The sequence below is a fragment of the Aethalodelphis obliquidens genome, unplaced genomic scaffold (assembly GCF_003676395.1).
Source record: "Aethalodelphis obliquidens isolate GAN/ISIS:26980383/991018 unplaced genomic scaffold, ASM367639v1 scaffold9, whole genome shotgun sequence".
In the NCBI taxonomy this organism is placed as follows: Eukaryota; Metazoa; Chordata; class Mammalia; order Artiodactyla; family Delphinidae; genus Aethalodelphis; species Aethalodelphis obliquidens.
The window spans coordinates 16,951,303-16,970,873 of NW_020837953.1; the positions used below are offsets into that span (position 1 = coordinate 16,951,303).

A 19,571-nucleotide genomic window follows, 5' to 3' on the forward strand; every position below is an offset into this window, starting at 1 on the left:
AGCTCCAGCCCCCCAAGTGCCCCAGGCGTTCTGGCTTCATTCCAGCCTAGCCCGAAGGGGACATCTGCTTCCTCCAAGGGCCCCAGCTGAAGGGCAGCAAGGCAGGGGCGGAGAAGGGGGCTCCTTTGCGGAACCCACTCCCAGGGGTTCGTGGGGATCAATCATCTGAAAGCAGGAGCAACTTGTAATTTTATTCCCTGGGAGGAGGAGCCTGAGAAGTCGTCCGGGGGTGGGGATGAGATGGGGGGGGCGCAGGGAGGCCAGGGGAGCTGTTCAGAGAGGGGAGGGACTTGGCTGGATCTCCCAAGCCTTCTCCACTCTCCAAACTTTCACCAAACTCTTGGCCCCCGCCTCTCTGAAACCAAAACATAACAAGCTCAGGAGGAGCGGCTAGCGGCGCGGCGGGGCGGGCGGACTCGAGGCGGCACTGAGCCTCAGGAGGCTGATGCAACTTTCCCTTTAAGAAAGCCACCTGGGCGCACCGCGGTGCGGACCCGGCAAGCCTGGGCCGGGGGCTGCAGCATGGTAAGGAGCCTGGGGGAAGGGGGCGCTGCGGCCCGCGCCTCTGTCTGTCCCGCCGTCGGTCTGGGTGTTTGGTGGCTACGCGGGGCTGAGCCCCAGGACCAGCGGGCGGGCGAGCGCGCGTGTGTGTGTGTGTGTGTGTGTGTGTGAGATCGCGCATGCATGCGGGCATCTGGGGGTAAGAGTGTGGGTGCACGTATAGGGATGTCTGTCTCGTTGGAAAGGTCGGGGTAGGTGCGCGCGTCTGGGTGTCACCGCTGTCACCAAGGAGCTGAAGCGGGAGGGAACGGCGGCGCGGGGCGGGGGGCGCTCCTGGAAGAGGGGGAGCTGCGTGCTGACGCCGGTTCGGTCCGGGGTTGCGGGAGCGGGGATGTGCCGGCAGCGCCGGAACCAGAGCTTCTGTCTGAGGCGCCAGTGGGTCTGCGCGCCTGGGGCCTGCGGGCGCCCGGAACCGGTGGGCCGGGTGTCCGCGCCCCTCATGCGGGCTCCTGCTCTCCATCTCCCTGGCCGGCCAAGCTGCCTATCTGGCCCCTCCAGCCGGCCTGCCTCACTATCTGCCCGCCCACTCGGCGGCCGGTTGAGGGTTCCCGCGCGCCAGCAGGTCTCGGGAAGCCGCGCCGGGGAGTCTCGGTGCCCTCGGGCTGTTGTCCACGGCTCCCGGCCACGGCTTTGGGAAGGGGCTACGGCCGCGTTGTTCTTTGGGGGTTGTAACCCGCGCCCTCCCCAGCCCAACCTTCATTCCCGGTGCGCGTAGGGCGGGCCCAGGCGGCCGCAGGTGAGGGCAGGGGCCTAGCAGCCCGGGGCGCCCACTCCCCGCCGGCGCCCCGCACCCCGCAGCCACGGCCCGCGGGAGCAGGTGGCGGGGCCGGGGCCGGGCGGGAGGGGGCTTTCCCGGAGGGCCGGGAGGGGCCTGAGCCGGCTCGGGGGCGGGGCAAGGGGGCGGGGACCTGGGCGCCCGGGTACTTTTCCACGGCAGGGACCGGGGGCGGGGCTGCTGCCTCCACACCAGCTGAGAGGCCCACACGTGGCGGCTGATGTAACGCCCGCCCCCGACACCTCGCACCCCGATTAAGGCGGACGCGCCCCGCTTCGAGGAATCTGGGCGCTCCAGGCGGTGCTATAGCTCCGAGAGCGACCTCGCTTCTTCCTGCCGTTCCAGGGCCTCTTCTGGGCCTGCCGGCTGTTTCTTAAAGGAACCGCGCCCCCTTCCGGGCCTGTACTCCGCAGGCCACGCCCCCTCGCTGGTCACTCTTAAAGGAGCCGCGTCCCCAGCGCTCTGACAGCTCCCTCACAAAGCCTAGGTCTGTTTCTTTGCCGAAACAAGCCTGATGCTGCGGCCGCTAGAAGATAAAGGCTGGGGAGCAAGGAGTGGAGAAGGAGAGAAGGACCTGAGAGGTTAAAGAACCCCAAAGTGAGGGAGCGTCAGAAGATTGGAGGATAGTGGGTGAGGGGACTGGTTCTAGGAAGGGACTAAAGAGCGACACTGAGCATGCCCAAATGTTTCCAAGGACCGCAGAGAAAACGCCCCCTTACTCGGCCTACACTGCGACTGAGGCTCAGTGCCCAGCTCTGGGGACACAGAAGAATCACACCTCTGCCCTGGATGATCTCTCCAGCTGGTGGGGAAGGCAGATTGGGACACAAGTAACCATGCCGCAACGGCTCCGTGTGAGGAGCATATTAATCAGATGTACACAGCGTGCTTTGGGGGTAACCGGGAGTAGCATTTAAAGATTGACTGCAAATGGGAGGAGAAAGGAAGGCTTCTTGACGATAATGGCATTGGGACAGGTTTTGAAGACGGGTGGGGTATATACTGATAGATATGGGGACAAGGGTGCTCAAGGAAGAGGGAACTGCCTAAGCAAAGGCATGAAGACAAGAACCGTCTGGGGATGCTGAATAGTCCCACGTGGCCGCAGGTGGCCGCAAGTGGCTGCAGGTAGCCGACCTTGAATCTAGGCAGATCTAGGGCCCTCCCCTACCCTCACAGCCCCTCCACTCCCTCCGTCACAGTGAATGGAGATTATGTTTCCTCCTCTATCTCTCTCCTAAACTGTGAGGTCCTTGAAGGCCAGGAAAGAACCTGTCACCTTTCCATCCCCAGCGAGGACTCCAGGTCTTGGCCCAGATGAACCCTTAAAATTGATTGACCTGACAGTCCTGTTTGGAGGAGAGGAAGACTGAGCAGTGAGACAGTAAAGGTGGGCTGGGTCCTATGACTACCCTCTCCCCATCTTCCCTTGGGTGGCTGACAGGCAACTCGAACCCAGCTCATCCTCTCCCCACTCCAAACCTGCAGCATCCCCAGCATTCCTGTCTCTGGGACTAGCACAGGCTTCTTCCTATTATACCAACAGAAACCAGAGACCCCTCCTTATCCCTCACCCCCTAAGTCCAATTCATCACCAAGTCTCCTACCAAAGTCGCGTTCTTTATTTTTCTCAAATCTCTGTACCTCTCCCCACCCCAGCATCACCTTCCTGAGCCAAGTCCCCTCATCCCTGGCCTGGCCTACTCCTAATTGATTTCCTCTCTTCCCCTCTTCCCTCCCTCCAGTCCTTTCTCCACACGAATCTAGGGTGATGTGTTCAAAATGCACCTTCCACCAATTGCTCCTCCTAGCAGTCACAACTCTCCTTTAAAGACTTCAGTAGCTGCCATTGCCCTCAGGATAACGACCAAAACCGAGGCCCCGAAGACCCCGAACCTGCTTATCTCTCCACCTCTGTCTTTGGCCACTTTCTCCCTCACTCTCTGAGCCTCAGCCTCACAGTCTGTGCCCATAGTATTTCATTTGCTTGTATCTCCCTTCCTCTTCTCTGCTCACTGTTGCCGAATCATCCCCCTCTGACTCTTAAACATCACTTCCTCAGGAAAGTCCTCTGTAACTCTCAGACAAGACCAGGCCCCCCCTGGTGTAGATTTTCATAAAGAAGTTCTTTCACTTTCGCACCCTTTATTGTAGGCTTTAATTATACACATTTGAGTCACCAGTTTCATTCATTTCCCCACCAGCCTGCAAGCTGCAGCAGGGCAGAGACTGAAGAGATCTTGGTGCCCAGCACAGATCTGGCCCAGAGCAAGCCCGAAATAAATACTTGCGGAGTAAATGAATTGAATTGTGGCCAGCCCTAAATGCCTGCTGAACAATTTAGGCCATATCCTGTTGGCTGTGGAAAACTGTTGGAGGGAATCAGGGCTTTAGGACTTTGGGAAGATTAATGGATTGGAGGGGAGGAAAAAGTGGAGGACTTGTAGAGTCAAAAATTAAGCACAAACTTCAGAATGTACAAAGGAAGTATGATTAGCCCCGTCTTCCAGATTGAGAAAACTGAGGCTCAGAGAGGTTAAGTAACTTGCTTGAAGTCACATACCTAGTGAGTGGCAAAGCCAGTTCCTCCTTCCAGGTCCCAGAGTCCAAGCTTTTTATCACAAGCTAACCTGACTCTGACCCATGTGGCACAGATGGAGAGCTTGTCAATAGTGGCCCATATATGGGTTAGGGGCAGGCCTGGTGCCTGGGTAATGTGGATGCCCAGCCCCTAGAATAGGGGCATTCAGATGGTACTTTTTGTAGGCATTCAGATGGTACTTTTTGAATGGATGGGTGGGGCCGTTTAACAGAAATGGCAGAAGCAGGAGAAGAAGCAAAGCTTTACACCCAACTCATTGTCCTGGAAGCAGCCCCCAAGCAACCTTTTCTCCACTAATCTGTCAGCACCCTGACCACAAGGGCTGTATTTGCAGTGCTTAGGGATAACACCCTGGAACTTAGGTTCCAGGATGGAGTGTCCTCAGTTTACTCACCTGACCGGAGGGCGTAATGCCCAACCAGTGAGGTGGCTCTTAATAATGCCATCTGCTGTCATTACTATCATCATTGTCATTGTTATCTGTTAGCTGAAGAGGGACAGCTTTGAGGACAGCAAATCTAGAGTGTACAGCTTGGAGGGAGGGGTGTGGTAAGCGAAGACAAGGGTATGATCTTCTAAGGGAGCACACCCCCTGTTCTGACTGCCCCCAGAAGACCAAAGCCACAAGCAGGGACCTCTTTAGGGAACAGTGAGAGGCAGGAAGTCCGGCCTCGGTGACTAACCAAAGGGAAATGGTCGCAAGTCACATCCCTACCTGGCTCCACCCTGGGGGGAAGGTTATGCAGGACACCTGGTGGCCAGGACAAAGGCCTAAGGTAGCCAAGGGCTGGTTTGCATAGGCAAAGAAGAGCTTCTTCCTCCTCTTTTCTAGCCTTCCAAAGGCTTCCTGGGCCTGTGGGTGGGAGGTGGCCCTTGAATGTGGCTGTAGGCGGGGGCAGAGTGGCACAAAACAGCCTTTGGAGTAGAGAGACTCCTTGAGAGAACCCAGAGAAGGCCCCAGTCCTTCCTAGGACCAGGCCCTATGGAGCGTGAATGTCCTTGTGCATCTGACCCCGGGTTTTCCTCCCATAAGAGAATTCTTTGAGGCTCCCTGAAGGTTGATTCCACTCCTGTGATCTGTCAAAAACTCCCCACTCTTCCATCTGCGTCCATCCAGCATTGAACCTGCAGACACCAGCAGCTGCATGGCTGCCCCTCCCGTCTGTCTGCCCCTCCTGCTCACCAGCCCCACCTCGCCTCTCAGAGGCTTCCTACGAGATCTCCGGCTGACCTGGCCCCTCATTCCAAGGCCTCAGCCTTACCCATTTCCCTTCAACTCAGTTCCACCAACACCCCCTACAAGCTGAGCACCGCGCCAGGTGCTGGGCACAGAGGGGTAGATGAAACACATCCAACCCCTCAGGGAACTGGCCAACCAACCCATGGTTGACAGACGTAAGCAAATGAGTTGATAGGGACCCTGGTAGAAGTCTGCACAAAACACAAAAGAGGAGACAGTGTGTTCACTCTGGGGTGGAGTGGGGGCAGTGTCAGGAAAAGCTACAGAGGAGAGGTGATACTTAAGCAGGCTTCTAAAGGATCTGTAGAATTTCACCTGGTGAACAGGAGGGAAGGTGTTCGGCAGGGGCCAGCCTGAGCACGGGCATGGCAGCGTTGTGCCTACACATGCTGTGTTTGGTGTGCCTAGAGCTTCTGGTCCAAGTTAGTGACATAACAATGAGCCCACTGCCTGGAGCCCAAGCTGAGTGGCAGCAGGATAGGGAAGGACCATCCTGGACACCTGGCTGGGGCGAGGTTGGGGAGCATGTGCTGAGCCAAGTTGACTCCCCGTCAGGGGAAAGGTTGAAGCCATTCACACAGATGATGAAGGTATTGGACCCTGTCCCAGTTCTGTGTTCATTTTTTATCTTTTATAGAATTGGGCATCTGGAGAGTCAAAAATAGACCTTTGCCCATTGGGACAGGAAGTCTGGAGACCAAGGGATCCAGGGGAAGGTTTGGGAGAAGAGTGAGGTAGGAACTGGATGGAGGGTCACCCAGAAATGAGCAGGACAGGAAATGGTCTGGCAGGGATTGGGCCAGGGCGGGAGGGAAGAGGGGGCCTGCCAGCTGGTGGTCGGGGCCCTGCACTACCTGTTCTGAAGAGCCCTGAGGGCCACACATGTCCTGCCCTGCCTTCCTGGGCCAAACCCTCAGTGCATTCTCTGCTCTCTCCACAGCTCTTGAGGCCTGTGCTCTGAAAGGTGCTAGAAACAGAGCCTGTGAGTGTGGTCCGGGACTCCAGAGCCTCTAACCCACCGCCACTATGGTAGGAAAAGGTGCCAAAGCGATGCTGGTGAGTACAGGGACCAGACTGCAGGGAGGAGGGGGTCATGACACCATCCCCGCTGGGGCCTGCTGTCAGCTGCTGGCCCTGACAGGAGGGCCTAGGAGGCTCCGTGGGGCCCCGAGTCTGGCACTGCCAGGGCTCCTGAGTGCTAGGGCTGTCCCAGGCCCAGGTGGGCAGCCCCTCACCCAGCAGGTTAGATGCTGCATGGCTCCGAGCCCATAGCAGTGCAGATTCCACCACAGAGCCCGAAAGGCATGCTAGGAGGCACGAGGCACACTTCCCACCCTCATCACAAGATACCCTGGAGAGAAGGCTGCAGTCAGTCCTGCTGGGAGGGCTGTCCTGTGGCTGACACCCAGGCACCCCCAACGCTGTGCTCTGCCTGCCGTGGGGAGCATTCAGCATGTGCTGATCAAGGGGTCCTCAGAGCCTGTCTGATTTTTTTCTTCTTCCACTCTGAAAAGTAACATAGAGCGTTTCATTTTGGTTTTGTTTGGTTTTTTGCGGTACGTGGGCCTCTCACTGTTGCGGCCTCTCCCGTTGTGGAGCACAGGCTCCGGACACGCAGGCTCAGCGGCCATGGTTCACGGGCCCAGCCGCTCCGCGGCATGTGGGACCTTCCCGGACCGGGGCACAAACCCGTCTCCCCTGCATCGGCAGACGGACTCTCAACCACTGTGCCACCAGGGAAGCCCAGAGCGTTTCATTTTGAATCCTATCCTGAGGCCTCCTCAGAAAACCTCCCTCTCCCCCTTCCCCAAGCCACAACTCTTCACTGCTCACTGCCTCAGAGCACAGGAGAGGTGGTGAGAAGCAGTGGGCAAGGGCCGGCTCACTGATGGACGGAACAGGCCAGCACTGGAATCAGGAACCAGGAAGATACCCCAAGGGCAGTGGTTGTATTCCTTCACTTGGGATCTTGCCTCAGGAGCCAGTGACACTGGGCAGCTGTCAGGGGAGGAAGCCAGTGACCGAGCACGGCCCCTCCCGTGGCTCCTCCCTTCTCCACTTGGATTCTCCTGTTGCTGTTCCCATTCAGTGAAAGACTGATTGGCCCAGGGTCTCTGCCGAGCCCTCCCAAAACAAGCCCTGTCCCTCACCAGGGATTTGATTTCTGGGACTCGAAGTACTTGGTCCAAAGGAATGGTCTGGGGGAGAGAGCTGGACAGTCATGCTCCAGGCTCAGGACCCTCTATCCTCTATCCCGTTCTGAACTTCCAGCATCCAGCCCCTCAGACCTGCTCTGGTCTGGCCCCCTCCTGACTGGAACATGTCCGAACGCACTAAGCTTCTCAAAGTATTCCTCAGCCAGCCTGCACTCTGAGTGCTCAGATGTGGGCAGAGCTGGAGGTCTCCTGACCTGAATACTTGCTAGGGGGTGGATGCTGTGATCGAATCAAAAATGGCCTCACCCTTCCCGAAAGTGTTGGCATTGCCATGGGCCTGTTACAGGAAGCAGCTCTGCCCCTCCCTACATGGGGATTCTGTGTCCCATGAAACTTAAGAAACCCTCCGAGTACTCTGTACTACTCAGTACTGGCTGCTCTGCTTTCTCTGGAGTGACCCTCAGAGGACTGGGGCAGGGAGGCAGGAGAGATGTGGAACCCACGTGGGCAGCATAGGGAGCGTGAATCACAAGGTCCCAGAATCCCTGCCGGAGCTGAGTTTCCCGGACCCTGGGCTCTGCCGGCCAGCAGGCCAGCCCGTCTGTGGAAGGGAATGTTGCCTTGGGACGCCTGTTCCCAGCACCAGGATATGCCTAAAGATAGCTGGGGCTCGATTTCCTCCGTGCCCTCTGACCTTTGACTTCTGCCCGCCGCTGCTGAGTCTTAGGCTCCATAGCATGTCCCCTGGGCACCCCCAGCGGTTGCTCGAGATTCTATTCCTGCTTCTTTCTCAGTTCTGCTTATGACCTTGGGCTCCGCTATTCTCGGGACCCAGTTTGGAACCAGTTCCGCCTCCATTCAGTGCTTGTCTCTAGGATACAGCCTCTGAGGAGAGCCATCTCTCCTAGCTAACCTAGGCAGCTGCGCCTGGACTTTATTAGGTGCCTGTGGTCCCCTAAGGGCAAGTGACTGAGGATGCTCCTTCTCTGGATGCCATGGTGGGGCAGAACAGAGTGTCTTGAGGGCCATGCATGTAAGCCAGTGGCACTTGGACTGGGCAAGGGCCGGCTCAGGTCTGTGGCTTCTGTTGCCGTTGGTGCCCTGGTAGGCTGGGAGTAGGCAGCTGGCCCCTGCCATGGGGTCCTCACTTCCATCCCCCTTTGCCCCAGGTTTGGGTATGAGGACAGGTGTCCCTTGGGTCTCTTCAGTGTCCACCTTATGTCATCCTTGGACCTTCTGCTGGGCTCTTCATGTGGCAGGTGCCCCGTGGAGGGTGAGCCACTTCCCAGCACGTGCCCAGACCCACATGCCTGCCGCACGTGTCCCTCCCCCCGCTCCCAGCCCAGATGGTCTCTGCCAGGCCAGCTCAGCTGCCTCCCTCACGCCTCAGCAGCTCCTAGGACAGGGCCGTGCAGGAACCCAGCTGGCCAGGGTGCCTCCAAGCCTGGGAGCAGCTGGGATGCTTGGGGGCACTGGGGGTGGGGGGTGGCGGTGGTCCTTTCGTGGAGACCTAGTGCCTCTATACACATGTGGGGCCGGGCTGCCTGGGGCTCGGAGGACAGAGAGCTGGAGGAGAGGAGCCCAGGACAGGAGAGCCCTACTGGGTCAGCTTTAACCCCACAGCTGCACACCAAGTCCACAAGCTGGCCAACTCAGTCCCCTCCCCTGTGTCCGCTCCCCACTCATACAGCATCTTGGGCAGAAAGGCCTTGGTGAGCCTCACTGGCCTCTCCCAACATCTTTTTTTTTTTTACGCGGGCCTCTCACCGTTGCGGCCCCTCCCATCGCGGAGCACAGGCTCCGGACGCGCAGGCCCAGCGGCCATGGCTCACAGGCCCAGCCGCTCCGCGGCACGCGGGATCCCCCCGGACCGGGGCACGAACCCGCATCCCCTGCATCGGCAGGCGGACTCTCAACCACTGCGCCACCAGGGAAGCCTCAACATCTTTGAGTTCACTGGTTGCTTCTGCCCCTGGAAGCCTCATGATGAATAAGAGCAGTGTGACCCGGGCTAGAGCCCTGGGTGCCAGAACGTCTGAATCGTCCTAGAAGGCTTTTTTTTTTTTTAATTTATTTTATTTATTTGTTTGTTTGTTATTTTGGCTGCGTTGGGTCTTCGTTGCTGCACGCAGGCTTTCTCTAGTTGCAGTGAGCAGAGGCAGGCTTCTCACTGCAGTGGCTTCCCTTGTTGTGGAGCACGGGCTCTAGGCGTGTGAGCTTCAGTAGTTGTGGCACACGGGCTTCAGTAGTTGTGGCACACGGGCTTAGTTGCTCCGCGGCATGTGGGATCTTCCCGGACCAGGGCTTGAACCCATGTCCCCTGCATTGGCAGGTGGATTCTTAACCACTGCGCCACCAGAGAAGGCCCCCTAGAAGGCTTTGAAAGCACCACAGGCCACTTGGGGCTGCCCCGCCCCGACCTGTTCTGTTATGCTTTGACAAGAGGGTTTGGATACTTCTTGTCTGCAGCAGCCCTCACAGGGCCTGGTGAACAGTGGGTGCTCACCCAGCCCAAGTCCTGGCATGTAGCAGGTGCTCAACTAGTATGGGCTTGACACACACTGGGATCTGAGCAAGCACAGGCTTGACACCCACCTGGCCCTCCCTTGGTAGAGGGCCTGTCACTTACCAGCCACTCACCTAGCATGAGTCCCAGCATGTAACAAGTGCTCAGCTAGTACAGAATGGCAAACATTGGGCACTCACTTAACACAGTGCAAGGGGCACAGTGGGTGCTCACCCTGCTCGGGGCTGGGCATATACTGGGTCCTCACATGGCACAGAATTTGGCATGCATGGGGCACTCGTGTAGTGCAGGACCCAGCACACCACAAGGGCTCCCTGTGGGGTGGACACACAGTGGGTGCTCTCTTAACACAGAGCCTGGCACACAGTGGGAGCTCTCCCAGCATTGGATGTGGTACACACTGTGTGCCTTCCTAGCACGGGTTTGACACACAGTAGGTCTTCTCCTACCTCAGGCACCGACACACAGTGGGCACTCTCCTTCTATAAGGCCTAGCACAGAGAAGGTGCTCTCCTAGCCAGGACAGCCTGAACAATGACTTAGATAATCAACTAGATGATCCTAGATGCGCAACTACCCCCTCCCCAGTGAAATGGACAATATCTAGATCCAGAGGAAAAGGCCCAACCTCCCCAGGCTTCCTCTCCGGACCAAGGACCTGCCCTCCGTTCCCCTTGGTCTCCCTCCCCTCCCCGGCCTCCCTGGAGGCAACCTACTCAGTCCTGCGGCCTCCCCTCCCCTCACACGGCTTCCCTGCAGCCCCTCCACCCCCAGCACTTTCTAGTCCTGGCTCAGTAGGACCTTCCCTCGGAGTCACAGGGTACAACAAAGCCCCTAGACTCCTTGGCCCTCTGGAGGCATGCCCACTCTTATTAAGAAAAGTCAGAGGCGGGGTTGGGGGAGTCGGCCTCCCTGAGTGGGGCTGGAGCAGCTGGATCCCGCTAATGAGGCCTCATTACTGCCAGGACCCAGCTGGGCCGCTGCCGCCTCCTGTCCCCATGGCCAGAGCCAGAGAAAGCTGTCCAGCCAGGGCTGCCTGTTCTGGGCAACCAGCCCAGGCCAGGGCAGCCAAAGCCCAGAGCCCACCCTGGGTGGAAGTGAGCAGTTGGGCATCATGGGTGACTGGGCCTTCCTGGAGCCAGTGGCCCAGCCAGGGCCTTGGCCCTCAGTTTGGGCTCACAGGAAGTCCGCGGAGCGTGTCTGGGGACCTGGCTGCGTGAGGCTGGCCCGGGGAACAGCTCAGTCAGTGGAGTCTGAGGCCATTCTTAGGAGACTTGCTTGAGCCGAGGTCAGTCCCCATCTTCCTCCCCCAAATGGGCATAACAACATACCTACCTCAAGGGGCTGTCGGAAGGATTAAATGAGTTAATATATATATAAAGTGTTTAGGACAGTGTCTGGCTCGTAGGAAGCACTTAGTGTGTATTATCTGCTACTATTATTAATAATGCTATTGGCTTCAAAGACGGATGGATATTATCCCCATCTTAGAGATGAAAAAACTAAGACCAGACATGTTAAGTGACTTGCCTAAGGAGATATATATAGTGAGAACTGCCAGAGCTGGGGTTTGAACCCAGGCTTGTCTAACTCTAAAGCCTTTGCCCTTAAAAAAAAATGTCATCCTGCCACGTTCCCACTGGGGTCACCTCACTTACCAAACTCACAAGGAAGCTCTCCTTTACATCAGAATTCATCCATGCTTCCATTTGACCGATGTTTACTAAGATCCTACCATGTACCAGACCCTTTGCCAACCTATCAGTTTCCAAAAAGAGCTCTGCCCTCCCAGCACCAGAACACCCGTGCCCACCTTCCTGGCCATGGGTTTGTGGGGTCTCAGCATCCGCTGGAGACTGACCAGTGAGTGTGGCCTCAGAGGAGAGGGATAGGATGGGTCTGAGTGACAGTCCACCCCAGCCATGGTGACACCGGCTGGACTGTGCCCAGCCCACTCGGCACACACTCCCAGAGGGAATACCTCAGGTTCTGGGCGATGCAGTACGAATCCTCAAAGGTCCTTATTCTGCAGCCACCCTCTTGGCTAATGCCATCTTTCTTCAGACAGGTGACAGCACCGTTCACTAAGCCAGAGCTTCTTTACATGGTCAGTCATATTCTCTAATGGGGACACTCCATCGTCTTGTCTGGTTGAGAGTCCCCAACTCCTGGAAGGACTGCTTCAGGACCCATCAGCCCCCAGCCCACAGCATTCTAAGAAGTCTGAGATGCTCTGGTAGTGCCCTGTGGGTTGCGCCCCCTTCCCCCTTCTCCTTCACCATCTCTAGTGCCCAGTGGTACCCAACCACCTTACCAGGAGCCCACCAAGTGCCAGGCCTATGCGCTCAGAAGCATCTGGGCCCCAGACCTCATTCTGGAATGGAACTGAGCCGCCCTCTCTCTCTCTTCCACGCCTGCTCTGCCTCACCCTGTGGCTGTGAGTGTGTGTGTGTGTGTGTATGTGTTTTGTTCCAATAACTTGCTGGGAACAAGGGAGAAATACAACAAACGCTGCGCTTCACTCTAACTGTGGAGCACCCGCGCTGGGCTGCATGGGGACTGGCTGGAGGGGGAGGGCCGGGGAGGGGGTAGGCAGAGCTTCAGGAGGAGATGAGGTGAAAGTAATTGATGCTGCCCAGCCAGCAGTGGAGGAGGCAGGGGATGCGTCAGTGTCGCCGGAGCCGGCAGAGGTGTGAATGAGAGGGGACACGCACACGCCCGCCAAGTGCTCACCCTGGGATGGCCGCGGCTCAGGGACCTGTGGCCCCCTCCTCCCCAGAACAGGTCAGTCACCTTCCAGGAGGTCGAGCCCCCTCTCTGGTGCCAGGAAGACTGGGAGGCAGGACTGGGGGTGGGGAGAGGGACTGAGTGGTCTGTGCCAGGGAGGGGCAGGCACAGCCAGCCAGAGAGACAGACAGCAGCAAAAGTGACCCAGAAAGTTGCAACTGTGCAAAGGAGCGGGAAGAGTTAGCTATGCGGAGGCGGCACAGGGGAGGAGAGTGGGGCTACTAGGGCTCCCCCAGCCCAGGGACCTGCTGAGAATCTGCTCTGTGTATCAAAGCTGCATTGTCCTAGCTCCCGGGGAGACGGGCCGGAGGTGCCCAGGAATTGTACTAATCAATACAGCCCCATTGTCTGTGCCACGGCAGCTACTCCTATGGGGAGAGTGGTGAGGGGGCAGGGGGACTTGTTACATGGACTCGGTGGTGAGCGTGGGGGAACGGGATGGGGCGACAGTCTCAGGCTGCGAGGAGGGAGACCCCACGCGGTGTTCGCCAGTGTCTAGGACAAGTGCCCGGAGGGCATCCTGACTTGACCTTCGGAAGGCAAGAGAAGGAATGTCCTCTGGGGAGATGTGGGCTGCATTTGGGAGAAACATTATGCAGAGCTGCCCTCCACCTTCAGGACTGCCAGGGTCAGAAGCCAAAGCCACTTTCCAGAATGCGAGCCCGCTGCCAACCGAGCGGGGCAGAGACTGCTCACGGCTGCCACAGTGCAGGGCATGACTGCTGGGCTTCAGGGCAGAAGCAGAGCCCACCCAAAGGCCCTATCACTTCTCCCAGGGCCCGGAGTGGAGCCTGGCATGCCTGGGGTGCATCTTCTGTCTGCTGTCCACAACACTGGCAGGTCACTCTCTGCCAATCAGGGCTCTGGGACGAAGCAGCCCCGGGCATGTCCTTGCCTCTCTCACCTCCTGTGTGAGGGCCTGATCTCCTGACAGGTGCTCGGAGGTTTTCCTTGAAGCGAGAGGCACTAATAGTCCCTGCGTACTGCTGGGGTCTGGGGTAGATTTTCCCACGGTCCTGCTGCTCCAGCCCGGGCCCTTGACTCTTTCCCGTGTCTGGATGAGCGAAGCCAGATGAAAGATGGAAGGCTCTGTCACTGCGGGGCAGATGTTGCCTGAGGGCCAGCCTGGCTCCTGGATTGCTTGGACCGACGGGAGAGAAGTTGGGGAAACAAGAACCAAGGGGTGTGAGGGGGTCACAGGGTCTCCTGAGGCAGCCACGGTTTACTGTCCTGGCTGTTCTGCCTGAATTCCCCACTGGGACTCAGAGAAAGTTGCCAGTGATCTGGATTTGGCGCAAGGTCAGTCTGGGATGTAGGGTCTTGCCCGTTCTCCTCCACAAAGTTTGTCTTGGATGGGGCTTCATCCCTTGAGCAAACCCTGGGGCTGGAGAGTCCTGGACAAGAAGCCTGCTGGATCCTCGTGGGGCCCGCCCTGCCCGGGCTGCTGCAGGATTCCTCAGTGCCCACCAAGAGCAGAGCTCACAGTTCACAGAAATATCCCGTGGACACCGCTCTCGGAGGGCAGGAGTCGGGAGCCAGAGCACAACCGCCGCCCAGGGTAGAATCCTGGGCTGCCTCTGGGTCTGAGCATGAAGAAGGAAGGGCCACCCCTGCGGTGGTGCTGGTGGCCGCCACTGGGAGCGGGCTCTGCAGCATTGTTTCTTTACACGTTGCTGTAGTTTCCAATCTTTTTTAAATGATAAGCTTTTATAATCAGAAAGAAAGCAATAACACCTTCTTTTTTTTAAGTTGTTTAGAAAGCCAGTGGGAACTAATGGAAAATACAGGAGAGAGTGAGAAATAGCAAATTCCAGGCAGGGCAGAGCTACAGAACATTAGGAGATCTATTGAGGTCGTCTGTCTATCCCCTGATTTTACAGGTAAAGACGCTGAATGCTGAGAGTGGAAGTGGCTTGCCCAGGGCTGCTGAGGGAGCAGGTTCTAGAATGCTAGGCTTCTAACCCCCAGTGCAGGGTCCCGCCCTGCCAAGCCCAAGGTATAGAGGGAGATCTGGATTCTGCCCTCAGAGCTGAACTCCCTTAATTCCAAGAGTTCATCCAGACCAGTGAATACGTAGAGGGCAGAGGGCTATGGAAAGGACTTATGTAAGGGACTGCTCGGTGCAGCTCACCCCTCTAGGCAGGAACAGGGGTGGGAAGTTGTGAACCCAAGACAGGTCAACGATGGCTTCTAAGGGGAAGGGGCGTGGAGGGTTTTATACGTGTATGTCTGTGCACGGCAGGCGTCAGGGAGGATGACCAGCCAGCCCACCCACACAGCCGTGGAAGGCACGCCCAGTAGCCTGCATCCTGCCGGGCCTGGGGAAGCTCGGGCACAGGGCAGGGCAGGGTATTCCCTGCCCTGGAGATCACTCACCGGGCGAGTCAGAGGTGAGGTGGGGGAGCCCCTCCAGGGAGCCCAAGGAGGAGGGGAGCAGCCCAGAGGGGCACCAGGCCACTGTGGTTTAATTCACCACCCAGGTGTGAGCGACTGACCGAGGGAGGTTGGGAGAGCAGCGAGGGGCTGCCAGGGGGAGGTGGGTGATGGGCAGGACCAGCCTGGAGCCCGGCCAGTGGGCGGGGCCGAGCTGGGTTAGGCAGACAGGCCACCAGTCTGGGCAGACCAGGAGCACAAAGAAATTCATTCGTGGGCACCTCAGAGCCAACAACCTCTGCAGGGACAGTTAATATCAGTGACACGCCGTCCACCTAGCCGATCAAGAAAATGGGAGGCTTAGAATGGGGAAAATTATGCAAGGAGAAAAAAAGTTGTGCAGCATTGAAAAAGGCTCACCAGCCTTGGGCGTCGCTGCCAGGGAAGGAAGTGGAGGGGCGTCCCCAGAGGAGGGCTGGGGGAGGAAGGGAACTAGAGCCCCTAGGACCCCCCCCCTACAGAGGGACCCTTCCCTCCAGTGTACTTGGAGGAAGGTTGGCTTCTTCTGTCCTTGCTGAGCGCTATGCCCTCACCAGCCAGGCTGCCTGCACATAGCCCGCACTGGAATTGAGCTATTTGTAGTGAGGTGGATGGACCTAGAGTCTGTCATACAGAGTGAAGTAAGTCAGAAAGAGAAAGACAAATACCGTATGCTAACACATATATATGGAATTTAAGAAAAAAAATGTCATGAAGAACCTAGGGGTAAAACAGGAATAAAGCCACAGACCTACTAGAGAATGGACTTGAGGATATGGGGAGAGGGAATGGTAAGCTGTGACAAAGCGAGAGAGTGACATGGACATATATACACTACCAAACGTAAGGTAGATAGCTAGTGGGAAGCAGCCGCATAGCACAGGGAGATGAGCTCGGTGCTTTGTGACTGCCTGGAGGGGTGGGATAGGGAGGGTGGGAGGGAGGGAGACGCAAGAGGGAAGAGATATGGAAACATATGTATATGTATAACTGATTCACTTTGTTATAAAGCAGAAACTAACACACCATTGTAAAGCAATTATACCCTAATAAAGATGTTAAAAAAAAAAAAGTCAGAGGCCTAGCTGCGGACCAGGCTCCCGCGGCAGCATCCCATCCACAGTCCCTGAATGGGGCACCGCGGGGCTGGGGAGCAGCAGATGGTACTGCTTCTGCCGCGAGCTCCTCGTACCACTTGCAGGGCGTCATTTCAGCGCCTTCTGCACAGCAGACCCCTAGTGTTGCCTGTTACTTCCCGCCACAGCCCAATCCCCAGTTCCAAGCCCCTGTGCCCCAGGCTCTGGCCTCCCCAGGTCACAGCCGGTAGGGCTGAGCTGGTTAGCACAAGGCTTAGTGGTGTGCTGCTCTTGAATGGAGTGACCACTGGCTCTTGACGGCTCAGTCAAGCTACCACCTATGGCACTCGGCTGGAGGCATCATCACCCTCCCTGCCCCCTCCACGCCAGGGAAGGAGCAGACCTCAGAGGTCCAAGTCTGGTCCCGCTGCACTTGGTCAGGGGGCTGGGGCCAGGAGAGAGGCCTTGAACTTCAGGCCTTGGGGACCTCGGTCTCTGCAAGAGGCTTTGCCCTTGCCCAGCCCATGAGGCCATCCTGGACCCTCAGTTGTCTCTTTTACAGCTGTAACCGCTGCTTCGTGACCCCACCCATGTACTCCACAGCTGCCACAATCCCCCATTGTGCCCCTAAGTAAACAAGCCTTGGACAGAATAAAACTGTTATTGTAGGAGCAACATATGGGAGCCCTATTGGGCTGGGATTTGTTTGGGAATGGATAAACTACCCCAAGCAGGCCCCACACCCTCTGAAAAAATGCTCCCCTGACCCTGAGGTATTTCTAGGCCTGTCCCAAAAAAAGACCCTAGGAGGTGGTGACAGGCTTAGGCAGGATTCTGTAAGGACCTGTCACACTGGGACTGGGAGCCGCCCACTCCCAGAGACAAGGTTAGGCAGCAAGGTTAGGTGGCCTTCAAGCCCCTTCATCAGGGAGGCCTTCTGCGACCGCACCCAGCCCCCAGCCCCACCCCTTGTCATCCTTCCATGCTCTTGTGACTTGAGAAATTCCCCTTTGTGGGCACATTGAAGTTGCATATAAAAATTATGTGTTTATCTCATTGATGGCTTACTTCCTCCTGGACTTCTAGCTCTGAGTGGGTAGGGGTGTGTTTTGTTCACTGCTGAATTCCCCGAGCCTGGTGCAGGGCCTGGCACATAGTAGGAGCTCGTAAACCTCCGTGGCTGCATGAATGAAAGTACACAGGCTCTGCCGGTTGGCTCTGCGTGCTCCTTGAAGGGAGCACCACGGTTTCTGGTACTGTGCCCCCAAACCTTCTGGGATGTTATAAGGCTCAGTGTCTTCTCCGGGCAATGCTGGATTGGGTGTGCAAGACAAAAGTGTCTGTGCTGTAGTGCCCACGTGGTGTGCAAGCCTAGAGCACCCTCCCAGATGTACCCATTGCGGGAGCAAGGGATGCACGGCTGGGGGGCCACCACCAGGTGCCGGGGCCTCCTGTGCCTGCCTTCCTAAATGGGCCTTTCCGGAGGGCGCAGGCCTGGGGAGGCCACTCCTCCCCTCGGCATCTGTTGGTCAGTGTCAGGGTCCGACAGCGTGTCAAAGCACCAGGCCCGTTTGTTTACTGGCCAGCGTGCCTATTGTCCTTGAATATGTCTCTTCCAAGCTGAGGGTCAGCGTCACTGCAGTGCCGTCCCTCAGAGGCCGTGCGGCTGTGTCCCTGATCCTGGGTGTCCTCCAGGGACGCCTGGCCATTTCTCTCAGGAGAGCAGCCCATCTCTGGGAGACTGTCTCCGTCACTCAAGGACTCTGGGCTTCTCTGTTGGTGACTCTCGGGGTCCCTGTCTCTTAGTGAGACACTTCTGACCCCTCAGGCACTGGCTCAGGGTGGCTCGGTTTCCAGCTCACCTGGTAGGGGGTGGAAAGGCCAGGGCATGGGGGAGGGGTGCACTCACTTATGAAGGAACTTACTGGGTTAGTTCCAGCTGTGGGGTTAGGGTCCTCAGTGGGGCTTCAGGCCACCCAGTCCAGCCTCGCAGCTCCTCCAGGCCAGCCCGGCATCCTTCCCTTGGGGCAAACTCCCTCATCAGCTCCTCCTGACCAGCCCGTCTTCTGCAGCCCACCTCTTCTCAGCTCAGAGACCCTTTTCTAGAGTCACTCCCTCTGTTTCCCCGAGCAGAGTCTGTCCTCCAAGTCTGGCGTGGTGCCTACAACTCTGGTCTCCTCCCCCCAACTCATGGCCAGCATCCCCCAGGCCAGGTCAGCTTCCCCAGGGCCCCCGCCCCTGTCATGGGCAATATACATGGCTCCCCTGGCCCTCCCATCCTGAGCCCCAGAATGCCCTCCCCAGGTCTGGCCCAGCTCAGTTGCTTCCCCCTTCCCCCACCCTACAGCCCTGCCCACCGTGTGCCCCCCCGGAAAAAGCCTTCAGCTGGGGGAGGGGTCCGGGTCCCCTCCCCCGCAGCCGCCTGCCATGGGCAGCGTGCTCAGCCTGGCGATGTGGTGGCCGCGGCTGGGGGGGGCTGTCTGGACACAGGCCCCTTTGTGCCCAGCCCAGCTTGGCTGCTTGGTATGAGGCTCAGCTGCTCCCAGATCCTCACCCAAAGGGGAGAGGGGAGGCTTGGGAGGGGCTGGCGCTGGGGGGCCCTCAACTCGAGCTCCCTCTCAGTGTCCCACCTCTCAGATGTCGGTAGCAGCTGCTCAGGTGGGCTGGCGCCCCTGGCACAGTGTGCTGGGGGGCTGGTGAGGGAGGCCGGCTTAGCACCCTCCGGTGGCCGCTGCTCCCTCTCCCGTCCTCTGCCGGGCCTGCCTGCAGCTGCTGCCAGCAGGGGGGAAGCCCTGGGTGGGGTGGGGGCCTGGAGGGTCCATGGTGTCCCCACTGGGGGAGGCCCAGAGGGTCAGGCACCGCGCGTGCAGATGCCTTGCTGATGGTAGCTTCTCTCCTGTTCCCGCAGAATGGTGCTGTGCCCAGTGAGGCCACCAAGAAGGACCAGAACCTCAAACGAGGCAACTGGGGCAACCAGATCGAGTTTGTACTGACGAGCGTGGGCTATGCCGTGGGCCTGGGCAATGTCTGGCGCTTCCCGTACCTCTGCTATCGCAACGGGGGAGGTAGCCAGCGGGCACAGGGCAGGGTCCACCCACGTGGATAGAGCCCACCCCCCGGGGCCCAGCCGCCCCCTCCGCGGCACACACTGCAGACAGGCTGGCCTCTGGCCCTGATCTCCTTTGCCCCCATCCCTGGCTTAGGTACCCTTTACCTAAGGCGCAGCACCCCCGACCCTGGCAGCCTGCTCCCTCGAGGGGAGGAGAGGTAGAGGAAAGCAACCCAACCTCCCAAGGGTCCCTGTTTTATACTGCCTGTGTCTCAGCAGCCCCGCACCCAAACGATTCAGGGATATTTGAGGATCTCATTGACTAATGTGTGTGAAATTGCTTGGTTAAGCCATCAAATCCCACCCAAACATGGCGGCTCTGGGCC

The 19,571-nt window shown here is 58.1% G+C and overlaps 1 protein-coding gene across 4 annotated transcripts in view; it reads left to right on the top strand.

Moving 5' to 3' along the window:
* The first annotated feature begins 230 nt into the window (after nt 1-230).
* The window catches only part of SLC6A9 (solute carrier family 6 member 9), a 32,423-nt gene continuing 13,082 nt past the window's right edge, over nt 231-19,571 (top strand). The window contains exons 1-3 of one of the 4 annotated variants that reach the window (XM_027108783.1): nt 231-525; nt 6,119-6,234; nt 19,045-19,201. In XM_027108783.1, the coding sequence (XP_026964584.1) occupies nt 6,205-6,234; nt 19,045-19,201 (187 nt within the window). In that variant the 5' untranslated portion in view covers nt 231-525; nt 6,119-6,204. The remainder of the gene's footprint in view (nt 526-6,118; nt 6,235-19,044; nt 19,202-19,571) is intronic. The other 3 variants (XM_027108786.1, XM_027108784.1, XM_027108787.1) reach the window with 3 other exon arrangements.